Source organism: Saccopteryx leptura, chromosome 7 (genome assembly GCF_036850995.1).
Source record: "Saccopteryx leptura isolate mSacLep1 chromosome 7, mSacLep1_pri_phased_curated, whole genome shotgun sequence".
NCBI classification, from domain to species: domain Eukaryota; kingdom Metazoa; phylum Chordata; class Mammalia; order Chiroptera; family Emballonuridae; genus Saccopteryx; species Saccopteryx leptura.
Genome location: NC_089509.1, coordinates 114,823,454 through 114,849,704, shown reverse-complemented (window position 1 = coordinate 114,849,704; position 26,251 = coordinate 114,823,454). Strand labels below are relative to the sequence as shown.

The window sequence follows — 26,251 nt, the reverse complement described above, 5'->3', positions numbered from 1 at the left end:
CCAACTAGCAAATTCAATGTTCACAACACCCGGGAGCAGGACTTATTTTACGCGTATTTTGCAGATGAGGAAACTGAAGCTGAGAGGCAAGGAGTGGCTCCTCCAAGGTCACCCTGCTCCCAACTACTCAACATTTCACCTCTGAAAGCACAAACGTTTATTCTCTGGGTGTCTGGCTGTCGGGAACCCAGGAGCGCCTCAGCTGGGCGGTTCTGGCTCAGGGGCTGTCATGAGGCTGTGACCTCATCTGAAGGTCCCACTGGGGCTGGAGGATCCACTTCCAAGTTCACTCCCATGGCTGTGGGCAGAAAGCCTCAGCTCCTTGCCTGTCGGCCTCTCCAGAGGGTCTTTCTCAAGCCTCCTGGCATCCCCACGTGAGAGAGTGAGGGACTGAGAGCAGGGACCAGGGGAATGCTGCAACGTCTTCTGTGACCTGACTCGGGAAGTGACGGCCCCCCACTCACGCCTCATTCTTCGGGTCACACAGACCAATGATGGTGTGGTGTGGAGGGTGCCATACAAGGGTACAAACACAGGAGGCTCGGACCTCCGGGGCCATCCTGGGGGTGGGGTACCTCAGCGAACCGAACCTCCCAGCTCCTCCAGCCTTTGGGCTTTAGAGTAAGATTGCTAGGAGCTCCCTTTGGGGGAGTGTTGCCGGATTTAGCAAATAAATACGTATTTGTATATGAAATGCCCAGTTCGATTTGAATTCCAGATAAATATGAACAACTTTTTTAGTGTAAGTATGTCCCAAATCTTACCTGGTAAACCCTACTTTGGATAAGAAGAATATAGGTGACCAAGAGGGGACACTCTTGGGAGAGGGCTGAGTTCTGGGGCTCCAGGGTGGCCCACGTGGGCTGAGGTTGGTGGGTTGACCCCTGGCCTCTGCGGCTGCTGGGCCCAACCCCCCCCCCCCAGCTTCCCACAGGGACCCTGAAGAGGGCTGGGCAGGAAAACCTGCAACCTTGCTGCTTCCGCCCCTGCCCAAAATCTCCTCCTCTATGGGGTCTGGTGATAGAGACTCTCCAACCTGGGAGGGGCAGGCAAGAAGAGGCCTCTGTCTTTCTCACTGAGGGTCCCAAACGGCCAGCCTGAGTGGCATTCTCCCTGGCCCTGTCCCCCCCAGATTGTCCTGCGCACCTGACAGCCGACGTCTACTCTTAGACCTTCTCCGTGGCTTTTGTCTTTATTTTTTGAGGAGCGGGGCTTCTCCCTCAATTCCTTGGCCTCAGGAGGCCCAGCTCACCCCCACTCCAGCTTTGCAGGACCAGCTGGGCTCAAGTTTCGGGCCAGGAGTCGCCTCTCCCGGAAGAGTTTGTCTTTCCCTGGGCACCCCGTCCACACAGCTACCTGCCACCCCAGAAAGCCCATCCCGTTCAGGCCTAAAGCCCCCCAGAGCTGTGCTGGGGGCCTGGCCAGGCCACACAGGGCTGGTCCGCTCTAGACGAAGCGCTTGTCCTGCTCCAGGTAGGAGAAGGGGTCCCCGGAGAAAGGCTGGGGCGGGGGCTGGTTGTAGGCACCCTGCAGGAAGATCCAGGCTGTGCCCACCACCATGATGGGTGTCACCACAAACAGGCAGAGTCGATCCACTGTGTGGGCCACCCGGCTCCAGCACTCCTTCTCCTGGGGACAGGGTGGGGGGGGCAGAAACCGTGGGTGAGGAGGGCCCTCAAACCACAGTCCCAGACAGCAAGCTGGGGCCCAGGGACAGGCATGGCCTTGGCATATTTGTGGAGGGCGCCTCCGGCTTACAGCAGAGGGGATGTCCTGCATGTCCCCAGCAAGGACCGAGGGCCTCCTGGAGCCACAGGCAGGACTGGCCATCCTGTCTCTCCAGGAGACAAAGAATGGGATCACAGCCTTCGTCCTAGCCACTCAGTGCTGCTGCTAGACCCTATGTGACCTGGAAAAAGGCCTTTTTTTTTTCAAGAGAAAATTGTAGAAGGCTGTGTAATATCAAACAACCAGATGAGGCTGCCTCTCAAACAGAGTGTCAGGCTTGGAGCTGAGTAGGGACAGAGAACGCCTGGCAGCCGGGAGGAAGAAGGGCCCGGATGTGAAGACGCATGCCCGTGTGACCCCTGAGCGCGCACCTGGCCCCAGTGCGCTGCCGAGGGGCTCTGGGCAGGGGCTCCTGTCTCTGGGGGCCTGGCTTCTGCTCCACTGTGAACGCCTTCATCTAAGTCGGGAGGGGTCTCCGAGGGGGACCGTGGCCCCTTAAGCGAGGATACACTCGATCACTACACTACTTGAGCGCCTGTCCGTGGCAGCCCTGCGGCGGCTCACCTCGTTGTAGCTGTTCTGGTCCTTCATGTGGTTGACGATGAAGTTGGCCCCATCCACGGCTGGCTTCAGTTCACTGAGGAGCTCCTGCTGGGCCTGCTCGGAGCCCGCCGGGGGCCGGCCTGTGGACACAGGCCGGAGGTGGGTACAAGGCCGGCCTCCACCCCGCCTCCCATGGCTGGGCCAAACCCCACGCCCCTGGGGACCCACGCGCTGTGGTGTGGCGCCTGGCCAGCCCGTGCCGCTCTGACTGTTTCTCGAACATGAGGTCACTTCGGGACTTGAGCGAGAAGTACTCCTCAGCCTTGGAGATGTAACCCAGGGAGCTGCTCCTCCGGACCAGGGCCCCAGGGCTGGGGCCGTCCTCTTCGGGGAGGGACATGTGCAGGAGCTTGGGCAGGGTCTCCAGGAAAAGCTGTGGCAGGTCAAGGGGACACAGGAAGGCCGTTTAACCACCGTGGGTTACCTGCACACATCCACCCATCTGTGACTGCGTTTCTGGCCGCCACAAAGTACCAGATGAAATGCTCTGGATGCCTCCAACTGCGTAAACACCACCCAGACAAGCTATCGAGCATTCTCCCCTACAGGTCCCCGCCTGCCTCCTCACAGCAATTCTTTCTCGCCCCCAGGGGCAAACGCCATCCTGACTTCTGTTACTAGCGATTGCTCTGCCCGCCCTTGAACTTCACAGAAAGGAAACTGCACAGTTTGTGCTCTTTCGTGTCTGGCTCCTTTCATGGAACATTAGACCCGGGAGAGTCGTCCACACAGGTGGGCTCGCCTAGCAGCAGCTGGCGCATTGGCACTGCCAGGGGGGCACACCCTCACGTGAAATACTGTGGTGTTTTACCTAGACTCCCAGAGAGGGGCCTGTGGATAATGCCCACATTTGGGCTGTTGACAGCCCTCACCTTCTTGGCCCCCTCGGGGAGCACGTGGGTGCTGGGTGAGCGGAAGTGGATGTTGAGCACGATGACACAGATCACCACGACCATGGTCACCAGTACCATGCCAAACAGCAGGAACCTGTGGGCACACACTCAGCCTGGAGCCTCCACGGTGCGGCAGGACATGGCGTGGCACGTCAGGGTGACGCGGGGCATGGCGTGGCATGGCGTGGTGTTGTGGCGTGGCAAGTTGGGGCGAGGTGGGGTGCAGCAGGGAGCAAGGGGATCACTCACTTGCCAATGAGGGGGATGGCGTCGGAGGTGGCGGGCAGCCGCTTGGAGATGAGCAGCAGAAAGACGGACTGGGCCAGGAGCACCGAGATGGCCATCGACGTCTTCTCGCCACCTGGGGGAGCCTGGCCTCAGCTGGGACCTCTGTTCCCAGAGGGCCCCCCCACCCCCAGCGCCACTGTTCACAATGTCGTGGGGCCTCATTTACATAATAGGCTGCGGTGCTAAAGCAAGCGGGTTCAAATCTCAGCTCTGACACTTACTGGCTGGGTGACCCTGGCTTGTAGCCTAGCCGCCCTGTGCCTCAGTTTTATCAACTGTTTAAGGTTGTGAGGACCAAGCGAGAGAGGGTGTTAAATGCCAGTCACGCCTCCTGGCCCCGGGTAAGACCACAAACAACCCCAGCTGTCACCAGTAGCCGATGCCCTGCTACTGAGCCCCCCTACATCCCAGATCCGCTTGTGTCCCACCCTGCACAGACAGCACCAGAATAAGCCCAGCTCCCGGGCCTTCGCTCAGAGAGCCCAGCCCAGCACGGCCCTGCTCTTCCTGCCCAAGCTCCTGAGCAAACTGGGCGGCGGCCACTGCGGTCAGGGGCCCGTGGCTCCGCCCAGCACCCTTTTCCTATGTGCAGTGCACCTCTCTGCCTGTCTCGGCCGTGGGCCGGGGCTGGGTGGCATTCGTCTCTGACGCACTGCGCTCTCTGCTCATTGTAAATACTCTGAGTGAGCACAGACGACACGTGCCCTTCTCGAACCAGGTGAGCTTAGGGTCATGTTGTCATGCCCTGCTTTCCTGAGGGCCCGTGACCCCCCTATGGACTCAACAGCCTCCGGTGTGCCCGGTCCACAGTCACACACGGTGACCATGACCGGCTGATTCTCCTCTAGCAGACAGACAGACTAGAGCCCTCAGAAAGCTTGTCATGAGAGGGAGAAGTGGGGTACAAGAGGGACAGGACCCCCAGGGGAATGTGGGACAAAGAGCCCTGCCCGTGGCTGGCAACATGCCCCTCATGCCTGGACCCTGGGCAGTGGTGACCCCCAGATCACCACTGATCTGAGGACGTGAGGGGCTAGGCTGAGGCGGCCATCGCTCTGGTGACCTCGCGGAACGGGGAGGCGGCCCAGGCCGCCTGGGAGCGGGGCTGGGCACCGACACTCACAGTCAGCCGGCAAGTAGAAGACAAGGTTGATCATGAAGGAGATGAGCACGCAGGGCACCAGGATGTTGATGACGTAGAAGAGTGGCTTGCGGCGGATGATGAGGTAGAAGGTGACATCCTGGCGGCTGAGACTGTCCAGTGGGGCCCTGAGGTCCACGTTGACCCTGGCTGGCCGGTGCACTATCTCCCACTCCCCGTTCTCTGAGGGCGGCACACGGATGCCTTAGGGTCAGGCCAGGTAAGGGGGCTTCGGGTGCCTCAGGGCAGGACGAGGGGCTGGTGGAACGGGCCCGTCTGCAGGGTCCTGGGGTGGGCGCAGGCACCCGTCTGCAGGGTCCTGGGGTGGGCGCAGGCACCCGTCTGCAGGGTCCTGGGGTGGGCGCAGGCACCCGTCTGCAGGGTCCTGGGGTGGGCGCAGGCACCCGTCTGCAGGGTCCTGGGGTGGGTGCAGGCACCCGTCTGCAGGGTCCTGGGGTGGGCGCAGGCACCCGTCTGCAGGGTCCTGGGGTGGGTGCAGGCACCCGTCTGCAGGGTCCTGGGGTGGGTGCAGGCACCCGTCTGCAGGGTCCTGGGGTGGGCGCAGGCACTCAGGAGAGTTCAGGCTCTGTTTGTGGGCCTTTGGCTTGTGGTTGGGATGGAGGTTTCTATTTGCAAGGGGTTGGTTTTTTTATTTTTATTTTTTATTTATTTATTTTTTTGTATTTTTCTGAAGCTGGAAACGGGGAGAGACAGACAGACTCCCGCATGCGCCTGACCGGGATCCACCCGGCACGCCCACCAGGGGCGACGCTCTGCCCACCAGGGGGCGTCGCTCTGCCACGACCAGAGCCACTCCAGCGCCTGGGGCAGAGGCCAAGGAGCCATCCCCAGCGCCTGGGCCATCTTTGCTCCAATGGAGCCTCGGCTGCAGGAGGGGAAAGAGAGACAGAGAGGAAGGGGTGGGTGGAGAAGCAGATGGGCGCTTCTCCTATGTGCCCTGGCCGGGAATCAAACCTGGGTCCCCAGCACGCCAGGCCGACGCTCTACCACTGAGCCAACTGGCCAGGGCCTGGTTTTTTATTCTTCTGGGGAAAAATGAAAGCTGAGGCCATATGTGGCTCAAATAAGAAGTCTTGGGGACAACCAGGCAGTGAGCATAGGAACCCCTCCCCAGCGTGGGATGTGGGTCTTCTCTGATGGACAAGGGCGAGAGCTGGAGGTCCCACCGAAGACCTGAGCCTGGTCACAAACAGGGATGGGGGCATTGGGAGGAGGTGACACATACCCTGTCAGGTGACAGCAGATGCCCCAACCATACCCCTGGGCGCTCCAGGGACAGGAAGACTAACAGCCTCCTTCGCCTATCAGCCACATCTGTCCCCAGGGACTCTGTTCAGACCGAGAAGGTCTTCCAGCCTGGGCAGGGGTGAGGTGGGGCACTGGCGCCCATCTGTCTGTGCCTTTGGGACACAACACCCCCAGCCAGGCTTCTCTTCCTTTCAACATGCTGGGTTTGTGTGGGTGAGTGTGAGTGTGTGGGTCGGGGGTGGGTGTGCAGATGAGCATCTCAGGGATGTTGGTGTGAGTGTCTGTGTATCCGCGGGGGAGATCCTGAGGCCTGCCCCCCTGCCTCCCCCCCCCCCCACCTGCTGCTCCCAGCACCTGTGAAGCCCTCGGGGTCGATGACGATCCACTCCAGAGGGTACGAGCGGCCCTCCTCTTCTTCCTGCTTCAGGCTCAGGGTGATCTCCTTGGCCGTGTACTTGAGCGAACTGGGGAGGGCGGTGGGCAGAGGGTGGTCCTCAGCCACTGATGGGGAGGGGCCCCCTGGTCGGAGTGGCCGTTGTGGGGGCGGGGAGCTCTAATCAGGCCTGCAAGGGAGCCTCTGCTTGACGTTGGCCCTGGCGGGGTGCCCGGGGATGAGGGGTGGGCTGGGCAGGAGGTGCACCTGAACTTGAGGGAGCAGTTCTGCCAGTCGAAGGGGAAGTAAGTGACGGAGATGGGGCAGGAGGAGCGGAAGATGGCCGGGGGCAGCCAGTACACGTAGCCGGAGGGGTAGATCAGCACGTTGCAGGCATAGGAAATCTGGAAGGTGCCGTCATTGCTGCGGGACAGGCACAGGGGTCACAGTGAGCACAGGCCAGCTTGAAACTGGCAGGGTGGGCGGAAGCCGAGGAGGGAGGGCAGTCAGGGCTTGGGGCTGGAGGGCAGGCTGGAGGCTTAAGGAAGGGGGGCCGAGTGGGGGGGCTGAGTGAGGGGGGGGGCCGAGTGAGGGGGGGGGCCGAGTGAGAGGGGGACCGAGTGAGGGGGGGCCGAGTGAGAGGGGGGCCGAGTGAGAGGGGGGCCGAGTGGGGGGGGCTTAGTGAGGGGGGGCCAAGTGGGGGGGCCTAGTGAGGGGGCCGAGTGGGGGGGGCCTAGTGAGGGGGGGCCGAGTGAGGGGGGGCCGAGTGGGGGGGCCGAGTGAGAGGGGGGCCTAGTGAGGGGGGGCCGAGTGAGGGGGGGGCCAAGTGAGGGGGGGGGCCGAGTGAGGGGGGGCCGAGTGGGGGGGCCTAGTGAGGGGGGGCCGAGTGAGGGGGGGCCGAGTGGGGGGGCCGAGTGAGAGGGGGGCCTAGTGAGGGGGGGCCGAGTGGGGGGGGCCGAGTGGGGGGGCCGAGTGAGAGGGGGGGCCTAGTGAGGGGGGGCCGAGTGGGGGGGCCGAGTGAGAGGGGGGCCTAGTGAGGGGGGGCCGAGTGGGGGGGGGCCGAGTGAGAGGGGGGCCTAGTGAGGGGGGGCCGAGTGGGGGGCCTAGTGAGGGGGGCCGAGTGGGGGGGCCGAGTGGGGGGGTCTAGTGAGGGGGGGGGCCGAGTGGGGGGGGCCGAGTGAGGGGGGGCCGAGTGGGGGGGCGAGTGGGGGGACTGAGTGAGGGGGGCCGAGTGAGGAGCTGGTTGAGGAGGGGTGCCAAGTGAGGAGGGGGCGCCCAGTGAAGAGGTGGCCAGGAAGGGCTGCAGCTCAACTTGTTCTCCAGGACGATGTCGGGGAGCCACAGCATGTCCGGGGGCAGGCGCAGGACGCTGATGTTCCCAAACTGTTCGGCATCCCACTGCAGCCGGCTGTCCGTCCAGCCCTGGAAGCCGACGGGAATGTCAGCGGTGGGTTCTGTTGTCCTGGCTCCCTCACGTCCCCCTGCCCCAGCGGACAGGACGGGGTCCAGGGCTGTGACAAAAGAGGCTTGGGGGAGGTGGACACAGAGAGGGGACTCGGGTCTCTCAGGTGTGGCTGTGTAGGACGCACACTGCACAATGAGGGAAGAGCATTTCCACTGTGGACACAGAAGACATGTCTATGTTATGAACACCTGAGGGTGTCCTCTAGTAAAACCAGGATATTGTGACAATTTTCTCACAGCACTCCACCCAAAGGCCCTGTCTGGGCCGGTGGGTGCTCTGGGTGAGTTGGGGGGAGGGCAGTGGGGCTGGGGTGTCTCTGCAGCAGGTGCCAGCTCCTCCTGGGGAGCAGTGTGTCTGAGGCAGGCTGGGGAACCCCCAAGCAGAAGGGGCACAGCGGAGCCTGGGCCCTGCACCCTCACCCCCCACCCTGGCTCTGAGTGGAGCGTTCTCCTTACGTGCTCAATCCACACGTTGGTGGTGAGGGTCTCCTCGACTTCTTTCTGTAATCAAACAGGAGGGCTGTCCCCCAGGGCCGCCATCATTCCTTCACCTGCACCTCCTCCGGGCTGCCGCCCAGGGGCTCCATGGCCCACCCAGCCCCCTACCCCAAGCACCCAGGCGTGGGTGGGCAGATGAAGGAGCAGGGAAGATGCACGGCTTTTGAAGTGTGTGTGTGAAGTGGGTGTGACATGGGAGACAACCCAAGTGGCGGCTGGAGGGGAGGGGCATCGGCCTGAGGGCCCGGGTGGGGGCAGCACGGGGCAGGAGAGAGGAGCTGCTAAGGGCCAGCCTGGGCCTTGAGCTCCTTCCATGGCCGTCCGGGCTGGGAGACAGGTCTCTGGGGAGCTGTCCTTGCCCTCCCGCCCCGGCCCAGCCATGCAGGGGCCGCTCACCAGGGAGATGAGGTTGGAGAGGGTGAGCGCCAGGGAGATCTCCACGCTGTCCTCTTTGTGAGCCGCAGGCCGCAGCTCCTTGTCGTAGCCCTTCTCCTTAAACAGGTACTGGATCAGCCGCTCCTCCTCATTTAGACCCCAGCTGCCTGGGGATAGAGGGGGACAGGGCTGGGGTGCCGGGCAAAACCCCGGAGGAAAGCTGCCCTGAGGGCCTGCAGGGGCATCCAGCCACTCCTTGGAGTGGTCAGCCCTCTCGGGGAAATGCCTTGGGGGTGGCGGGGGGGGGGGGTGAGGCCGGGAGAGGAAGCCCCGTGGGAGGGGCGGGAGGGGAGCATGCAGCAGGGGACCTGGGGGGGCGGGATGATGTCCAGTCTTACCACACACGGCCAGGGTGGCCAGCAGCCCCAGCATTAGCATAGTCCCCTCCATCCTGTCCCTTCAGCTGGGTCCTGCGTCTGCTCCTGCTGTCAGTGGGGCTGGGGAATGCGGGTGAGGGGCAGAGGGGACAGGTGCAGAGTGGGGGTGGAGGGGCCCAGGGAAGAGGCAGCCGGAAATGCAATCTGATAGCTGGAGGCTTGGGCAGGGCAGAGAGCCCGGGGCAGGTGTCCAGGGGGTGGGGACAGGGACTGGCCAGCTGGGCAGAAGCCTAAGGACAGGAGGTGAAGATCCCAGGCTAGGAGTCCTCCCAGCTAACAGTGGGGGTGGGGCTGGTGGAGGCGCTGGACACGGGCACTGCTGGTCAGGCAGACAGGTGTGCTCCTCCCCCGTGTCTCTGTGACTTCCGCCATGCCTCTGGAGGCTGGGCCCTGCACTAGCCCGGCTCCCACAGAGCGAATGTCCCCTCTCTCAGTGCCAACCCCAAGAAAGCTCCAGAGTTGTCTCCGTATATCATAAATAACATTTATTAAAGCAACTGTGATTTTCTGATGACGCCTCTGGGAAGACACTGGAGGCCTAGGATCACTGCCCCACCCCTACATCCAGCCAACGGTGGCAGTGACAGTCGGCCATCCTGCTCCCCGAACCCTCTCAGCCCGAGGGAGCAGTAGGTCCTGACCAGGGGCTGGTGGCCCGGACATGGCTCAGGGCTGCCTGGCTGGGGGAACTTGGGGGCCAGGTGGGTAGTGCCCCTGACCCCCCACCCCCCGGCCCTGCCTCACAGCCATCCGGGCTCCCTGGGGCTGTGTCTCAGCCTGAGCAGACAAGCGGAAGGCCTGCAGGGCCTGTACCAACAACCGGGGAAGGCTTCGGGCCAGTGTGGCTGGCTCCAGGCCCACCAGGCCACCAAAGACCACATGCTGGTTCCTGAAGCCTGCCCGAACCCAGGCTCGGAAGAGCCCCGTGACAGTCTTGGAGCCCAGATCTGCCAGGACCTGCAGAGGAAGGAGAGTGCTCAGGGGCCCACAACCCAACTCTTGGTCTCCTAGACCCTGAAACTCTCACCAAACCCACCCCCTTCTTCACCTTCCAACAACCCTGCCCACTTCCTGCTGGCTTGGGCCCCTCTACTCACATCTCCCCCTTATCCTCCACACCTCACACCCACCCAGCACCCCAGCTCACACACAGCTGCCCTTCCACCCCCTTCTTCTCACACTCCCCCAACTCCAGGCTGTAGGGGTGAAGGTCCTCCCTCCTGCTGGGGAGGGTGCCCCTCTGTCCCCCTCCCAACAGGGCAGACCCACGTGGCCTTCTGAGACCACTGTGTTGAAGGAGTCTGGGAAGCCTGGGGCTCTACCTCCTGAAAGTCCATGGCCAGGTGATCTGGGGGGACCCTCAGGATCCAGGCATGGGTGTCCTGGAGGGTGGCCAACCTCCGCTGCAGGGGCTCCAGGCCAGGGCAGCCTGAGGGGAAGGGGTGACACCAGCGCAGAGCTGGGGTGGGTTTTCTCCAGGCCTTCAGGGCCTCCTCCCCACTTCTCATGCTACAGATAGGGAAACTGAGGCTCAGAGAGCTTAAGTGATAACACAAGCCCAGCACTGCCTGACACTGATGAGGGCCCAAAGCCACAAACAGTCCCAAAGAGTCAATTCCCTGCTTCAGAGGAAGGAGAGAGCAGGTCTGCCGCTTGGGGTAACTGCTTCCCAGGACGGATCCCAGGAGAATCCCGACCGGGCCTTGGCCAGCTCTTAGCCTACTCCGCCGGCAATGGCCTGCAGGGGGCGTAATTACCGCGCGCGTCTCCGCGCCTCTCTGGCCTCGGCTTCTGGAACCCGGCGCCTGCAGCTGTCCGCCCTGGGGAGTCGCAGAATTAGGGAGGGAACAGTCTCGGCAGGGTTGGGGCGATGCGAGGGCTCGGGGTACCTGGCTGCAGTCGCTGCTCGCGGGCGGGGTGCCTGGGAGGCTCCCGGAGCGATGGAGCGGGTCGAACGAGGGCCCGGGCCAGGCGCCGCTTCCCCGGGAGCGGGCCGAACAACTCCTGCGCGCCCCGCAGCAGCTCCAGTAGGGTGTGCGCGAGCGAGCGCATCTCTGCGGCCGGTTCAACGGTGCAGTTGGCAGTCAGACGTGGGCCAGGCACCCTGCTCCCCACCCATCCCCACCCCAAGCCTCGGGAACCGGACTGACCGCATCGCCGCCGGCGCTGCAGGCACTGTTGATATGCTAAGGGCGCACAGGCGTCCTTGGGACCCGGGCACAGGTGGGCGTAGAAGGCGCAGGGCGGGGTGGCATCTGCTAGCGGCTCCTCCGGCGGTTCCCAGGCCAGCAGCTCTCTGCAGCTGGGCTCGCGGCTGGAGGGGTCCGCTGTGGAGAGCGGCAAGGGCCAGTTCATCCCCCGATTTGGGCCCTATCCCCCGAAGTCCTGCCGGGGAGGTAGGCTTTCCCGACGCAGAAGGAGGCTGGGATCAGGCAATGGAAACAGGACTGGGCTCGTCGGAGAGCTAGTCTGCAGGGAGAGCAGTGGACTCCGGCACTCACCGCTCATCTGCTCCTGGAGCCAGTCCTTGAACACAGCCACACGGGTGTAGACCCCAGGCTTCCCTGGCTCCCCGCATCCGTCCCCCCAGGAGGTGACTCCGTACAGGACCTCCCTGGGGCGGGGGTCAGGCTCAGAGCAGGTGAGGGGGCCTCCAGAGTCACCCTGCGGGGGCCGAGCCGACAAAGGGCGCTGCATCGACCGATCTCCCTCCCCACCCCACGTGCCAGCCTTACACCTGGCAGGGTAGGGCAGCCCTGAACTCAGGTGGGGTTACCACTCGTACCCATCTTAGCCACGAGGACAAAGAGGCTCCGGGAAGTTGAGTGACAGCTTGGATATGGAGGGAAAGTAGGCTGTCCTGTCCCTGGAGAGCGGCCCACCCAGCGCCCTCCGATCAATAGGGGCGCATACCTGGCATGAGTCGATGCCCCCGGCCAGATAACCGGCACAGAGCATGGTGCTGGGGCGCAGCCCAGGCCCCAGGGCCCTCCGGCAGGTGTCGGAGCTGAGCAGGGGCACGCGGGCCTCCCTCACTGCCTCAGCCTCAGGCCCATCTACAGGGAAGCGGTCGAGGGGTCTCAGGCCTGGAGAGCAGGGGCTCTGCTTTGAGGGTCCCCTCTCCCACTGACACTGACCCCCTCGATTCCTCCCCTCTGGCAAGATCGAGCAGTATTTTGTGAAGGCAGGCTTAAGTCCGACTGCTTACACGCCAGCCTCCCCAAACTCCATCACCCCAGCTCCCGTTCTTCCCAGCACACGCAGGCTGGCCCAGGTCCGGCCCTGCCGGTACCTTCGAAGAGGGCCCCCCAGCCCGCGATGGAGCAGGCGGTGCCGGCGGGGGGCTCCCGGGGTGCCTGGGGAAGACACACGGGGCGCGCCGCCCCAGCCGGGCTCACCGGCGTCCACAGTTGCACCAGGGCAAGGTCGTAGTGGAATGTCCGCGGGTCAAACTAGGGAGGGAGTGGCGACGCGTGTCAGCGAGGTGTGGGGTGAGGGCTGCTCTCATCTCTGAGGGCCTGGGGGCTGCCCTCTCACCTTGGGGTGGGGCAAGATGCGGTTCACAGGCAGCTCCTCCGATTGCTTCCCCCGGGGGCCCTCAGCCAGCGTCACCGTCCACAGAAGCTCGTTAGGGGCGCTGCGGGACGAGCAGCGGGTGATAACCCGGGACAAGGGTGCAGCGAGGTTGTCTGGAGAGCCCGCTCTCCGGCCAGGGGCACCGCCCAGCGAGCCGGCGGGTGGGGCGGCTTCCCGGCCTTGGGTCCGGGACAGGGGCGGGCGGGGGCGGGGACGGGCGGAGGAGAGGCACCTGCGGCGAGGGGGCCGAATCCGCGCGCTGGCTGGGCTGCGCGGACGCCTTGAGGCCCCGGAGCTGGAGAGGGGGGAAGCTGCCGCCACCAGGGGGCAGCAGAGACCGGCCCTTGCGGGTGTTGCCCACCCAACGATCTGGGAGCGCTGGGACCCCGAATTGGGGACCCGGGCTGGGCAGAGGCTTGGGGGCCCGACCTACCCCGCGAAACAGTGCGCCGCTGTGAGCACCCAGGATGCCGCGACCAGGACGCCGCCACACAGAGGCTGCCCGCTGAGTTGCAGCCTCACCAGCCATGGCCAGGTCCCAGATGGTGCCACGCTGCCCCCCACAATGCGGCCGTGGGCCTGCGTCACATTGACAGTGCCCGGGCGCCTCTCGCCACATGGCCCTGGAAAGGTGGAAGCGCTGTCATGAGGGACAAGTCCTGGCCGTTCTCGCCATCGAGGCCCCTCCAGGGTCCACCTGCTCTCAGCCTTTGAAATTTGTTTGAGCCTCACCTGGCTCAGGTGCGTCCTGGAGCAAGGGCGCTTGAGGCCTGGGGCGCCCAGGTCCTGCGGAGAAATAGACCTTTTGAGCTTCCCTGCCACCCTCATACCCTTCCTCCACCCAGGCTGGGGCGGTCAGCTCTTAACCCGGGTTTCCCTTCTCTCGCCCCGTGCCCTAGCAGTCAGTGTGTCTCAGCAGCCATGGACTTCCCACTGTCCACCAAGTGAGCCACCAAGTGAGCCCAGGCCATTCCTGCCCTCCTGTCCTTGCACAAGCCTCAGCATGCGCGCCCTTTCCACTTAGAGGGGCTTCGAAGGTGTCCTGGTCTCCGTGTCCCTCCCAACCTCTGTCTGGGTGTCGTGTCCGAAGGGAGGAGCTGGGGTGGACAGGAGAGCAGGCCCCGGGCAGCGGCGGCACGCTCACCCGCACAGGGGCTGGTGTGGTTGGCACAGCCCTGGCACGTGCGCAGTCTGTGCTGGATCTCCGTGGCCACTAGATTTACTGCCCACCGGGCGCTCCTCTGGGCAGCCTGCAATGCTTTCGTCCCCTGGGCCGACAGAGCTGCTGGGACATGGGGCACAGTCAAGCGAGACAGGGAAGAGCCCCAGGCTTACCCTCCTTGCCCCAGCCCTGAGCCTGGCCCTGGGAGGCCCACAGGGAAACAGGCTGGGCTCCAGGGCGCTGGGGTAGACGGAGCATCAGAGTCCCGCGTCCTCAGGGCCTTGCGCTCAAAGCCTGTGTTTCTAGATTCTCAGCCCAAGATAGCTCTGTAATTCAACTGAGCTGGGCTGGAGTCATTGAAAAGGCCTTTCCTTAGAAACCTCGAGGGAAAAACAGCACCCGAAGGTCCAGACCTCACAGAACTCACACTTACAGACACACAAGGGCTGCGGTTGAATGGCTCACCTTTGGGCCCAGACAGGGGAGGCCATGGGCCCTTCCCTGCCTGCTAGACCTGGAAACTTCTCTCATGCTTGCCCTTGCTAGCTCCCCGGCCCTTTCCATGTTCACCTCCCACTCCCTTTCCTACCTGTGCTCCTACCTGTGCTCTGGCCCCTTCTCCCGGCAGGGTGGGCAGAGGAAGCCAGAGGTCCTTGTGAATGGGGGTGGCAAGCTCATGCTCCTCTGCCCGGGCCCCCCTTTCTCTCCGTCCTCCTCTCCCTGGCCGCTCCCTCCAAGCAGCCCTGGCTCACCTTGCAGGGCGCTGGGGGGCAGGCGCAGGAACAGTGGATGCCCGTGAGCAGACCGTGGGGCTGGGAGGGGCGGCGGCGGCAGCAGCAGCAGCAGCAGCATAGCCAGCAGCATGGTGACCGGGGGCCGGAGTCCCGACCCTGTCCTATTTTCCCCTCGGGGTCCACCCTGGAGACGCTTATCCTGTGATGCCTGCCTTTCTGTCCCTGGGCGCTGAATTCCTGTCCCTCAGACCCTCTGACCCTATTCCCTTACTTACATCAAAGTTACCGCTTCCCTTGGTCATTCCTCACCTGGCCCTTAACTCTGGGAGCCCACAGGGGAACGGGGCTTGGGGGGCTATATAGAGGATAAACTGGGGGGGGGCCCTCGGGGGGGCAGGGTTGAGGGAGGGCACAGGGTAGTGGGCTCGACCCTCACCTTTGAAGTCTCATCATCCGGCTCTGAGGCCCCCCCCTTCTGTCAAAGGAGCCCTTGTTCCTGCGGCTCCATCAAAGGGGCCTGGACAGCCCAGAAGAGCTGACGGTTGGGCTGGGGGCCAGGCCGAGGGGGGCTGATGGGCAGGGGCTGGCCCTGTCTCCAGGGCTTAGATGAGGCGGGGTTTCCCATCTGCCTCAACTCCCCGAGGGGCTCACAGATTTGCTGGGGGCAAACACCCTTGGAACGAGGAGGGCAGGGGGTGCTGAGGGTCCCCTGCAGCCCCAGCCCCCGAGGAGGTGCCTGAGCTCCCAGCTCCTCTGCCCCTAATTGCTTGGCAGCATCTCCCCTCCCCAGTGTGGCCATTTCTAAAGATGATCAAAGCGCCCTAATTAGCGCCGTAATTGCTGTACTGGGGGCAGTGGTGTGGGAAGAGGCAGAGGCAAGCGGACACTGGCGTGGCCCAGAGAGGAAGGCGGGAGATGGAAGGCCCACCGGTGGCCCAGTTCGGGAGGGACAGGCCCCAGCAGCTTCTGACGCTCTCCCAGACCCCCGGCCCCTGCGCAGGGCCCGCTTGGCCTGTCCCGCATTGTTCTCAGTGGCTATGACCCTGCTCTGGCACAGGGAGTCTTCTGGAGTCTCATGGGAAGGACCACAAATGGGCAGCTCTCCTGGGACCAAGTCCCCACCCGAAGGCAGACAGGAGGTGCCCTTCTGCCCCACAAAATGTCCTGGGAGCAAATAAAGACTTCTGTCACCCCAGTTCATGCTGGTGACTCCGGGATGGCTTTGGCAGGTCTGGGCCTTTTCCATAGTGGATTCTGTCGTGACACCTTCTCGTTAGCATAGTGTACTTTCCTCTGCAGCTCTTCTTCCTTCTGCACAGGTGAACGAGCCTCCGATGGGAACCTGACCCACTCTATAAGACAGAGCCCCAGACCTGCAAGGTGATGGGTGAGATGGAGGGATGGGGTGGCCAAATCCAGCAGCTTCTCCAGCCTCTTCCTTCCGTGCCATGGGATAGCGGGGACTGTGCACGGCCTTGTTTCCTCCCCAGAGCTCTCTTCCCCCTCGATAGCTGCGATGCCCATACCCCCCCCCCCCACACACACACACCTCTCTGAGCACTGATCATGAAGAGATTTCCACCCCCTGGTACTCTACTGGAGGTTACTACCTATCCGGTGGTGTGCCAGAGTTGGATCATAGTACCGGCTCCCAAGAGACCATCATTGGCATCTCTTCCCAAGTCTGCATTCGGTTTCATCACATTGGTAGCTTGACACCAGCCACGTGTTTACACCATGGAAATCAGCAAGTGCTACAGATCAGAGCTGTTTTCCCTGGAGAGCCAGTGTTCACCATGTATCAGCTCACCACTGTACACACCCTCCCCAGGTATGCAGTAGCATGGTGGCGCCCTCCCCAGGTAACACCCCGCTTCCTAAAGATAGTACCATGAAAATACTGCCTGGGTATAGATTACTGTGAATGAGTATTATGAAGTCAGCAGTGATCTATATTCGTCAGAATATTTATCCGTCTAGATACAAAGTCTATCTAGATGGGGTATATTTATCTTCTTATCCATGATCTCCCAATTCTTGGCAGGGAGGGTGCCAGTTCTGCATACTTATATTTGAAGCATAAACAGAGGCTTGGGAGAGTGTCATAGGACCACTGTCTGTGGTTGCACAAGAGAGCCATCAAAGGGAGAGACCCAGAAAGCAGAGAATGTGGTGAGAATTCCTGGCAGCCTCTGGGTGGAGAGAGCGGCTTGGACCTGTCCTCCAGGCTCTACCCGGAGGTTCCTGCATCCCAGCTGGAGGGTTTAAGGCCTGGAGCAAGCCCCCCAAGACGGAGCCTCCGGTGGACACGTCAAGGAGTGTACTTCCTGCTCATTCGGCGCCGAGACCCTTCAGCTGCTTGGATCCCCACAGAGCCAGGTGGGCCCGGCCACAGCGTGATCTTCCCACCCGCACGCCCCCTTCCTGCTGCTTCGTCTGGTCTCCACGGCAGGAGGCGAGAGGGGCAAGGAGGCCCGGACCTGCTGTCTCTCTCTTTTTTTTTCTTTCATTTTTCTGAAGCTGGAAACAGGGAGAGACAGTCAGACAGACTCCCGCATGCGCCCGACCGGGATCCACCCGGCACGCCCACCAGGGGCGACGCTCTGCCCACCAGGGGGCGATGCTCTGCCCATCCTGGGCGTCGCCATGTTGCGACCAGAGCCACTCTAGCGCCTAAGGCAGAGGCCACAGAGCCATCCCCAGCGCCCGGGCCATCTCTGCTCCAATGGAGCCTTGGCTGCGGGAGAGGAATAGAGAGACAGAGAGGAAAGCGCAGTGGACGGGTGGAGAAGCAAATGGGCGCTTCTCCTGTGTGCCCTGGCCGGGAATCGAACCCGGGTCCTCCGCACGCTAGGCCGACGCTCTACCGCTGAGCCAACTGGCCAGGGCCCAGACCTGCTGTCTCTTTACTGTCCTTCTGTTCCAACTTGTCTCAAGTGTAAACCCCACCATGTTTCCTCTGACAAAAAAAAAAAAAAAAAAAAAAAAAAATTAGGGACCTCACAGCATGGATCGCAACTCAGCTCAAATCCCAGCTCCCCCTTCTCTGGCTCATCTGCCACTTCCGGTTCCTATGGCTGGGTCCCGCCCTGTCCAGGTCCGGGTCAATTCCATCCACCTCCACAGGTCACCTCTTGAGACCACGTCTAAATCCACATTTTGTGAAATTATTTTGTTTATTGTTGGTGACTGGTGCACTCATTCCGAAGAGGCCATCCCACACATGGCCCACAGGCCTGAAGGTGTAGATGAGAGGGGGGCTTCAGGCTGCAGTGTGAGGGGTCAAGGACACCATGGTATGACATTGCCAGCTGGATGTTGCTTTAATATACATGTCTAGGCCCTGGCCGGTTGGCTCAGCAGTAGAGCATCAGCCTGGTGTGTGGAAGTCCCAGGTTAGATTCCCGGTCAGGGCACACAGGAGAAGCGCCCAACTGCTTCTCCACCCTTCCCCCTCTCCTTTTTCTCTGTCTCTCTCCTCCCTTCCCGCAGCTAAGGCTTCATTGGAGCAAAGTTGGCCTGGGAGCTGAGGACGGTTTCATGGCCTCTGCCTTGGGTGCTGGAATGGCTCTGGTTGCAACAGAGCAACAGCCCAGATGGGCAGAGCATCACCCCCTGGTGGGCATGCCGGGTGGATCCTGGTCAGGCACATGAGGAATCTGTCTGACTGCCTCCCCACTTCTCACTCCAGAAAAAAATAAAAATTAAAAATAAATAAATATATATGTTTTATATATACATGTCTTGCAGGCAGGATGGGCCACATAACTTTCAGGGGGTCCCAGTGCAAATGAAAATACAGGGCCCCTCTTTCAACAATTCAAAATGTAAAGACAGTGGCAGCCGAACTTAAGTTAAACCAAGCATGGGGCTTTGCTGAGCGTGGGAACTGTGCCCTGGCCACTGCCCCGAACCATTGTTGGGGAGCAGGCTGGCCCCGTCATTGCTTGTGCTCACAGAACAAGAGCTAGCGCAGGGACAGGGCGGCGACTGAGGTTCGGGGGCTCCCTGGCCCAGGCAAGCCAGGAGCAGGTGCCCCTGCCCCTCTCCCTACCCAAGAATGGCGAATTGGGGAGCCCCCCTACCCACATTCCCACCCTCACTGCAGCTTCTGAACTCACCCCGGACCCAGGGAAGGAAAAAGAACTCTGTGTCAAGCAAGAGGCTGGGGTTTCAGCAGACAATGGTCAGGAGAAGGTTCCAACCTGGAGGGCCGATGGCTGGGGATCTGGCCGCGGGCTGGCAAGGAAGCTGCCCTCTCCAGGGGGAAAGGGGCCTCGCCCAGCCCAGTGGGGGCTGTGCCTAGGAAAATTAAATCATTTTAAATCTCTAATCCGATGAATCGAGTCCCAGTGAGCTGGCGAGAGCCCTCGGCAGCGTGAATTTGGTCTTTCATTGTGTGTCCGCTACAGAGGAGCAGGGCTTTCTGTCTCCTCACTGTGGCGTTGCCAGCACCCCGGACAGAGCCTGACACACTCCTCGCTAAACAAATGAAGACAGGAGTGACCGGTACAGGCCCTGTCCCTGCTCCAGGGCTGAATCCCTGCCTCCTGCCAGGAGGAGGAGGCAGGGATTCAATCTGCCTCCTCAATCTGCCCCCTTTCCACGCAGAGGGTGGGTCTGGGCTGCTGTCCTCCTTCATGCCCACGCCCAGCCTGCCCTTTTCTCTCCCTCCGGTGGGTCAGGGGGAGAGGCGACAATGTCTGGGGGGGTTGGTGTCTGCGGGCCGGTAGGTGCCAGCACTTTCCATGGATATCTCCCAGCTCGGGGTAGGAAGGTGGCCCCAGCCTCAGGCAGCAGCAGGGCTGGGGTCTCCCCTCTTCTGCTGTCCCCACGTTCTTCCCTCTTTGCCTCCCCAGGGGGTGGGGGGGACAGGATGAGTGTCGGGGTGCAGGAGGTGCAGGAGGGATGCAGAAGGGACTGTTAATGATGTCTGCAGCCCCTGGACTCCCGGCCTCCCTCCAGGGCCCAGGTTCCCGCATGGGAGGGGAGCCGGCCTTGTCTGCCATTTGCTGACATCTCTCTGCCCTGACCCTCTGCGGCCACAGCTGCCCCACCTCGGTCCCTTTCAAAGGTAGAAGCCAAGTCTGGGCCCCCACCTCCCACTTCAGGAGGAGGGAGGAAGAGAACCTTGGACCTTTCTGTCGATATCTGTGGGAAACCCCAGCAGACTCACGCCAGGAGGCTCCCGCGTGGGAGCCCGCCCGCAGCCTCCCCTGGCTCACAGCTGTCTCTTGTATTCAGAGGAGGTTGGTGGGGGGGAGGACCCTGGACCTCCGGCAATGGGGAGGGGAGACCCTGGTGCTTGCCACCTTGAGACAGAAGCTGCCCTCTTCCTCCCTCCTCAGGACCGTCCACAGCATGGCCACACTTGCCTCTCCCTTCATCCCAAACTGTCCTGACCTCCCAGGTCCCACGGAGGACCGTGGGCCAAGGCCGGCGGGAGGCAGCTGCCAGGGTGAGCGCTCCTTGTGGGCTGGCTCCGGGCTGGGTGTTTTCCTTCTTAGGTTGAACCACATAAAATTGCCATTCATTCCATCAAAACGACCAGATATATTCAAACGAGTGCTGAAACGGCTTTATCTAAACACGTCACTATTTACAGCCTGCCAGAAATGCCATATTTCTTCCCATTTAAACACAGTGAAAACTTTTAGATAAGGAGGGCATGTCTAGGCAAAATTCTTTTAAGTTGAATATGTACAAAATTCGTCCTGCCTCATGATTAAAAGGATGCAAACCATTTCACAATTCTGCCGGTTTCTTCTGTGTGTGTGTGTGTGTGTGTGTGTGTGTGTGTGTGTGTGTCTTGTCTGTCTTGCTTGCGACCTCTCTCCAGCAGTTTCTTCCCTTTTCTCAATCTCACTGTCAGCTGTGTTTCCCTGAAACTTGCTAATTTAACATCTTCAATTTTTACCTTAATACCCAAATTTTATCTCCTCCTGCATAACAGAGTCTCTCTAATCTCTCTCTCTATATACATTTATTCTTATTGCTTTCAGACCATTCTGTTAACATGAGTTGATCTTTTTAAAAAATACTGCCTCTCTGATCAACAGACACTTGCTGGCGTCATGGTTTCCTCTGGTGTTACTCCCATTTATTTCTCTTTTGTTAAAATAGAATTAGATTTAATAGATTATAGTTAAAATATTCAACCAGGTCCCTTCCTCTAGCAATGTTCCTATCCACTGATTTCTCTAAACTTCTACCTGCATCAAAGCAAAGGAGATTTCTGGAAATGGTACTTGTCCATTAATCACGGCTATTTCTGAGAGATTCATTTTTACCTTGTTTCACTTTTCACTGTCTTTGTGCCTCCCCCACATTGCTCAAATTCCTTAAAACCAGCAGGTAGCATTTGTACAAATGCAAAACCTGACGGGTATAACAGAAACGTGCTGGGCCTCAAGTAGAAACCTTATTAATGATACAAAGCCTTTTTGATGCAATATTTCACCCAATAAATATTAATGTCAAAAACTGGTTAAAAATACAGGCAATTTCCTGTGGTTCCATGTGTTACAGTTGCATGTATTATACACCTTTATCATAACTATCTGAGGCAGGTGTTATCAGACCCATTCTACAGATAAGGCCATTGAGCCTCAGAGAAGTTGAGAGACGTGGCCAAGACCACATCGCTAGAAACTGCGGGAGCAGAGATTAAAAACAGTTCTGCCTGTAAACTGAAGGCCACACCCCTGACCTCCGCCCAGCCTGCCTCCTGAGTCTGCAGATGCTGTGCCCAGCCTGGCAGGGTTTCTGACGGACCAACACAAAGGTCAAAGGTTCCTCTTGACAGGGTGGAGGGTTGGCCCCACCCTGGGGGAGAATGGTTGTGCCAAGGCCGGAGGGGGTGGGATGGAGCCGCTGTGATGGCCCTGGCACCGAAGGTGGGGGTCTGTAAACGCACACAAAGGAGAGGGTGGGAGACCAGGGACCCGGAGAAGTTGATGTGAGGAAGAAGAGGAAACACCAGGACCATGGATGCCACCAAAGTTTCCCTGGCAACCACGTGGCAACTCTGGTTGGCTCTACTCTTCCCAAGACCCCTGAGGTCTGGGAGGCCACTCCTTCTGAGTCCAGCTGCCAGGTGTGGAGTAGGAGGGAGTGTCCACACACACACCAGGGACTGCTCGGCAAGGCCTACGCACCCTCTAGCTGGGCATATCAGCCCCCTGCCCAGAGCTCCGGGCTGCATTCACCGGGGGCCAGTGGGGGCCAGCAGCCAGGGCAGGGGGCGACCAGAGGCAAGGGAGTGGAGGATGGAGCCAAAGCATCCTCTGAGGAAATTATGGCCAGTGAACGAGGCACAAACAAGGCGCTTTGCCTGCCTGCCGCCCTCCTCCTCCTCCACACACACGCACACACACACACGCACGCACGCACACGCACGCACAGAGCCCATTTGCAGGGTAGTGGCTTTGCAACAGCAGGAATTATCTGCAGCATTAGAGGCAGCCCGGCAGTGTGGGGAGGGGCAAGCTGGGGGCGGGGCCACAGGCTGGAACTGGGGAGGGACCAAAAGAGGAAGCAGGTGCCCGTGGGCTAGGATCCGGGCTCCAGGGGATGCTGTAGGGGTGGGAGTCATGTAGGGACTGCAAAGGGCTTGAGGAGTGCCCGGGCCAGACGTACAGCCCCTGCCCGCTAACGCCCATAAATAACCCTCTCCTTCCTGCTTTCAGGGCCTAGAAGTGGACAGATAACCAGGAACACTGACTCGGGACCTGAGATCATGGCCGGGCAGCTAGCTCCCTACGCCTGTCCTGGCCTCAGGGCTGTAGTCTGCTGCCAGCCTAGAGAGAGGGGCCCAGGGTAACAAAGGGACCAAAGGGAAGCCCAGGAAGGAGGGCACGTGGTAGGGGTTGGTGATGCGGTGGCAGAGCTGGAACTAGTTGGTTGTTTCTCTCTGTGTGAGAACCGGGATGCCCGCAGTACCAGGAAGGAGGGGGTTGGGAGGGTGCACCCCATCCTCCCCCAAGTCAGGTGACTGAGAAGAGCCACCGCCTGGTCTTCAGAAAAGGCCTCTGAGTGCCGTTTCTGGCTGAGAACATCCCTGTCCTCCCTTAGTCAGCTCGCCTTGGTAGGGGCAGCCAAGCCCCCAGAAACAAAGTGGGACAAAGTGGATTTTCTGGGCTGCATAGGACCCTGAGGTCACACTGATGTGGGGATGGGACTGATTCCTGGGGTCTCTGTGTCTCATCCCAGGGCTCAGCCGGACCTGGTGTCTGTCATGGGCGTGCTGGCAAGTCATGCCTGTCAGCCTGACAATAAAGCCAGGCTCTGTGGCTCTGGCAGCGGCAGAGCGTCCTGCCCACCTGCGGGCACACCCAGATTGCATTTGTTGAAATAAATTGCTGGAGAATATAAATCCTGCACACATGATTAATGGGAGACAGGGAGGCAGGCAGCCGCCACAAAGAGCTGCTGGGGAAGATAGTGACAGTTGGGCACAAAGCCAGTGCAGCTACGGGGCCTCTGGGAAAGGGCTCTGGCCACTGCACAGCTGCTGGGGTCACCGTGGCCCTGTGCCACCAAATAGCGGGCCTGAGCCCACAAACCGACAAAGCCCCTGTGAGCTCAGGCCCGCCCCCAGCTCGGATCCCCCTCATGGCAGGTGATGCCCAGGCCTGACTATCCCAGGGCCAGGTAAGGTAGTAAGGCCAGGGTCTTAGGCGGAGGGACAAGCGTGAGGGAGAAAGGACTTCCCTACTGACCAGCAGTGGTTCTTGACCAAATCACCTCCCGTCTCTGAGCCTCAGTCTTTCCATCTGTTCAATAGAGCTAGTTCCAGTGCCTCCCTCCTAAGGGGATTGAGAGGCGCAGTGGGGCCACGCAGGAAAAGCACAAAGCACCTGCAAGGGGGGCAGGGCACAAATGGGGCCGTTCCAGTCAACAAAGGGGTAGTCATTACCTCTGATGTGCTCACACTGTGCCGGGACCTAGGGTGCAGTCCCTGCATGCAAGGAGCTTACAGGCTGGAGGAGGCAAATACCGAAGAAATAATAATGACATAATATATACGTCATTATTATTCCTGGGGTGACACAGGCAATGGGGTTCCAGTCTGGAGGAGGTCATGGCAGGCCTCCTGGGGGGCACTGAGTACAATTGGGGGCACTGAATACAAAGTATATTCAAAAGTTGGGGGCACTACCCTCTGTTGGCAAGGCTGCTGAGAAACAGGTTCATCACTGTTTGGGGAGAGCCCAGGAGTTCAAGCCCCACGCAGGGTGATTGGCAATACCTGCTGAATACCTACCCAAATTACAAACACTCTCGTTCTGTAACTAGTGCCCCCACGCAGGGCATGGTATCCTGCCGATCTGTACAAAAGCATGCATATAAAGGGATAGATATACAAAGATACTCAGTGCAACATTGTTCGTAAGAGTGAGAAAGGAGCAACCATCTCCTTACCAAGAAAAGACTGAGTTAAATATGCAGCCACACAATGAAATACTATGCAGCTGTGAGAAAGGAACAAGGACTTTTTTGGTGAACCGAATGTCAAGATAGATTTAATGAAAACAAAATGCAGAGCAGCGTACGGCATACTACCTTTATGAGAAAGGAAAAAAGGTAAGAACATTGGTTTTTATTTTCTTTCAAAAACTACATGAGAAATGAATGAGTGGCCACTTGAGGGTATATGGAAGCGTGTAGGGAGGAAATCAGGAAATCAAGGCTTTTTTATTTTTTAATCAATTGGATATATTTTCTACTAATTATTTTTAAAAAATAATATTTAATTGACTTGATTTCTTCCTGGAGGGCAAAGGGCTTCCAGAAAGCGCCGGAAGCACAGGTGCGGGGAGTTGGTTAAATTTACTGATTCCAGGCCCCGCTCAAGCTGGGGTGGCCCGGGAATAATGATTTAAGCGCTGGCCCACTCTGAACAACCGGCTTTGAAAACAGTTAATCCCCAATCTTCAGGGATGAGAAGGGAAGTAACCCGCCCCAGGCGTGATCCCAGCCTCCCCCCGACCTGTGTGCTCTCTGCGCGCCCTCGCTCGCAGGAGGGGCGAGCGCCCCGTGGGTGGGGCCAAGGGCCGTGGACTCAGCTACAGCAGCACCATGGAGAGTGTCTGGTGGGACAGCCGCACGCGATGGGGGATTGTCGGGAGGGAAAGGGATGCCCCGCTTTGCGCAGCACGTTGCTGATTCCGAGGCTGGACTGCACACTCTTCCCACTCGACCCCGAGGAGGCCCCTCCTCCCGACCGATCGGGCCTGCGGGTCTCGGGCCACGAGGACGGAGCAGGCGTGGGGCGCCTCCTGGTGGCGTTCCGTGAGACACGCAGACCTTAAAGGATTGAGAAACCATGGTCCAAGTCCCAGCACCTGGGGGGTGTGGGGGACTAAGCCAAACATAGAATCGCACAGATGAGACAGGGATTGGAATCCAGGCGATTCAGAGGGAGATCTTAGGGCCATTGAAGGAAAATTTTGGTGACTCTACCCCCCCAGTGACCCCTCCACACGATGGGCTGTGGGGGTTCATCTGTTCCAGAAGCATCACCCGATGGCAACCCCACCCTGTCCCTGGTAGAAGGGCATGGCCTCTGCCCTGTGTTCTTCTGGGGTCCTGGGAGTAGGTCTCCTGCGCTCACTGCGCCCGCCATGATCTTTCCACCCTGCAACCCCTTTCCCCAAGGCAGCCCCTTTGTTTTCTGAATGGGCCTCTCCTGATGACGCCACAACCCTAGGCAGCTTCGGCACCTGTGTAACCCCGAATGAGAAAAGTGTATGACCAATTGAATAATTTGCAGGGCCTCTTGTTCGACAATTATTAAGAATTTCAAGATGGCCGTGGCTGGGTAGCTCAGTTGGTTATAGTGTGTTCCCAATACACCAAGGTTGCCGGTTTGTCTTGGTCGGGGCACGTGCAAGAATCAACCAATGAGTGCGTAAATAAGTGGAGCAATGAATCAATGTTTCTCTCTCTACCGTCCTTTCTCTCAAATCAATAAAATAAAAAAAAAACCAAAACACCTCCAAAAAAAGAAAAAATAAATAAAGATGTCAACATTAGAGAGTGGAACCATGCCGGGTGTATGAGCCTGGCACCCCAGAACCTGAGTGGGGCCAGAGGCCAGGGCCACAGGCTAAGGAGGCGCTGGAGGGACAGGGTGCAGAGGGTCCAGGTAACCGGCCTCCTGCCCCCGACGCCCTAGCACAAGAGGCTCTGGGCTGGGATTTGGGGCCCGCCTCACCTCATCCTTGTGTCTGAGCATCTCTATGCTGGGAGGCTCCCAGACCTCCCTTGCTTCCACGACCTGTGCATGCAGGCACACCTGCACACACCCAGTCAGGGAGGTCCTCAGAGCAGAGGGCGGGGCCATCGGAACAGACTGTTGCAAAGTTTGTTAAATGATTACATGTACCAGCTCCCCTAGCCTCAGAGTATGTTCGTTTTTCAGATAAGGATACTGAGGCTTGGAGAGGTTCGTGGCTTACCAACGTGAGCTGGGATTCCAGATCTGGGCATGCACCACTGGGGAGATTTCAGAAGCAGAGATTTGCTGTAGGTCATCTTGCTTACAGGTCATGGCTGGGGCCTGGAGAAAATAATACAACTTACAGTAATTTGTCAAGTTCACTAGACCGTTAGCCTGTGCCAGGCCTGTTCTAGGCATCCTGTCGGTACTGACCGAGGGGTACCTCACAGGTCCTGCAGTAGGGACCACAGCCACCTCCCTTAGCGG

General features: G+C 60.1%; 2 protein-coding genes across 2 annotated transcripts; both read right to left on the bottom strand.

The window, feature by feature from the left end:
* Positions 1-1,191: 1,191 nt before the first annotated feature.
* CHRND (cholinergic receptor nicotinic delta subunit) lies at positions 1,192-9,115 on the bottom strand. Its single transcript, XM_066345357.1, has 12 exons — positions 9,031-9,115; positions 8,654-8,799; positions 8,216-8,260; positions 7,608-7,717; positions 6,563-6,718; positions 6,277-6,386; positions 4,636-4,836; positions 3,474-3,585; positions 3,204-3,318; positions 2,500-2,704; positions 2,293-2,411; positions 1,192-1,629 (listed from the first exon to the last, which is right to left on the bottom strand). Exons 1-12 carry the CDS (start codon positions 9,080-9,082, stop codon positions 1,447-1,449), a joined length of 1,554 nt encoding a protein of 517 aa, XP_066201454.1. The 5' UTR covers positions 9,083-9,115; the 3' UTR covers positions 1,192-1,446.
* Positions 9,116-9,632: 517 nt separating this feature from the next.
* PRSS56 (serine protease 56) lies at positions 9,633-14,804 on the bottom strand. Its single transcript, XM_066345198.1, has 13 exons — positions 14,560-14,804; positions 13,790-13,927; positions 13,378-13,431; positions 13,079-13,268; positions 12,607-12,706; positions 12,362-12,521; positions 11,983-12,125; positions 11,571-11,733; positions 11,220-11,396; positions 10,959-11,123; positions 10,827-10,889; positions 10,392-10,498; positions 9,633-10,026 (listed from the first exon to the last, which is right to left on the bottom strand). The coding sequence occupies exons 1-13, from the start codon at positions 14,669-14,671 to the stop codon at positions 9,736-9,738; spliced, it is 1,863 nt and encodes a 620-aa protein (XP_066201295.1). The 5' UTR covers positions 14,672-14,804; the 3' UTR covers positions 9,633-9,735.
* Positions 14,805-26,251: the final 11,447 nt, after the last annotated feature.

Coding starts and splice junctions, on each gene's coding strand:
- CHRND (XM_066345357.1), bottom strand. CDS start 9,082: ATGGAGGGGACTATGCTAATGCTGGGGCTGCTGGCCACCCTGGCCGTG. Junction 7,718..8,215: donor CCAACGTGTGGATTGAGCAC/GTAAGGAGAACG, acceptor GTCGGCTTCCAG/GGCTGGACGGACAGCCGGCT. Junction 1,630..2,292: donor ACCAGAACAGCTACAACGAG/GTGAGCCGCCGC, acceptor CCCTGTCCCCAG/GAGAAGGAGTGCTGGAGCCG.
- PRSS56 (XM_066345198.1), bottom strand. CDS start 14,671: ATGCTGCTGGCTATGCTGCTGCTGCTGCTGCTGCCGCCGCCGCCCCTC. Junction 13,928..14,559: donor GCCCCCCAGCGCCCTGCAAG/GTGAGCCAGGGC, acceptor ATGTCCCAGCAG/CTCTGTCGGCCCAGGGGACG. Junction 13,432..13,789: donor CCACACCAGCCCCTGTGCGG/GTGAGCGTGCCG, acceptor ATTTCTCCGCAG/GACCTGGGCGCCCCAGGCCT.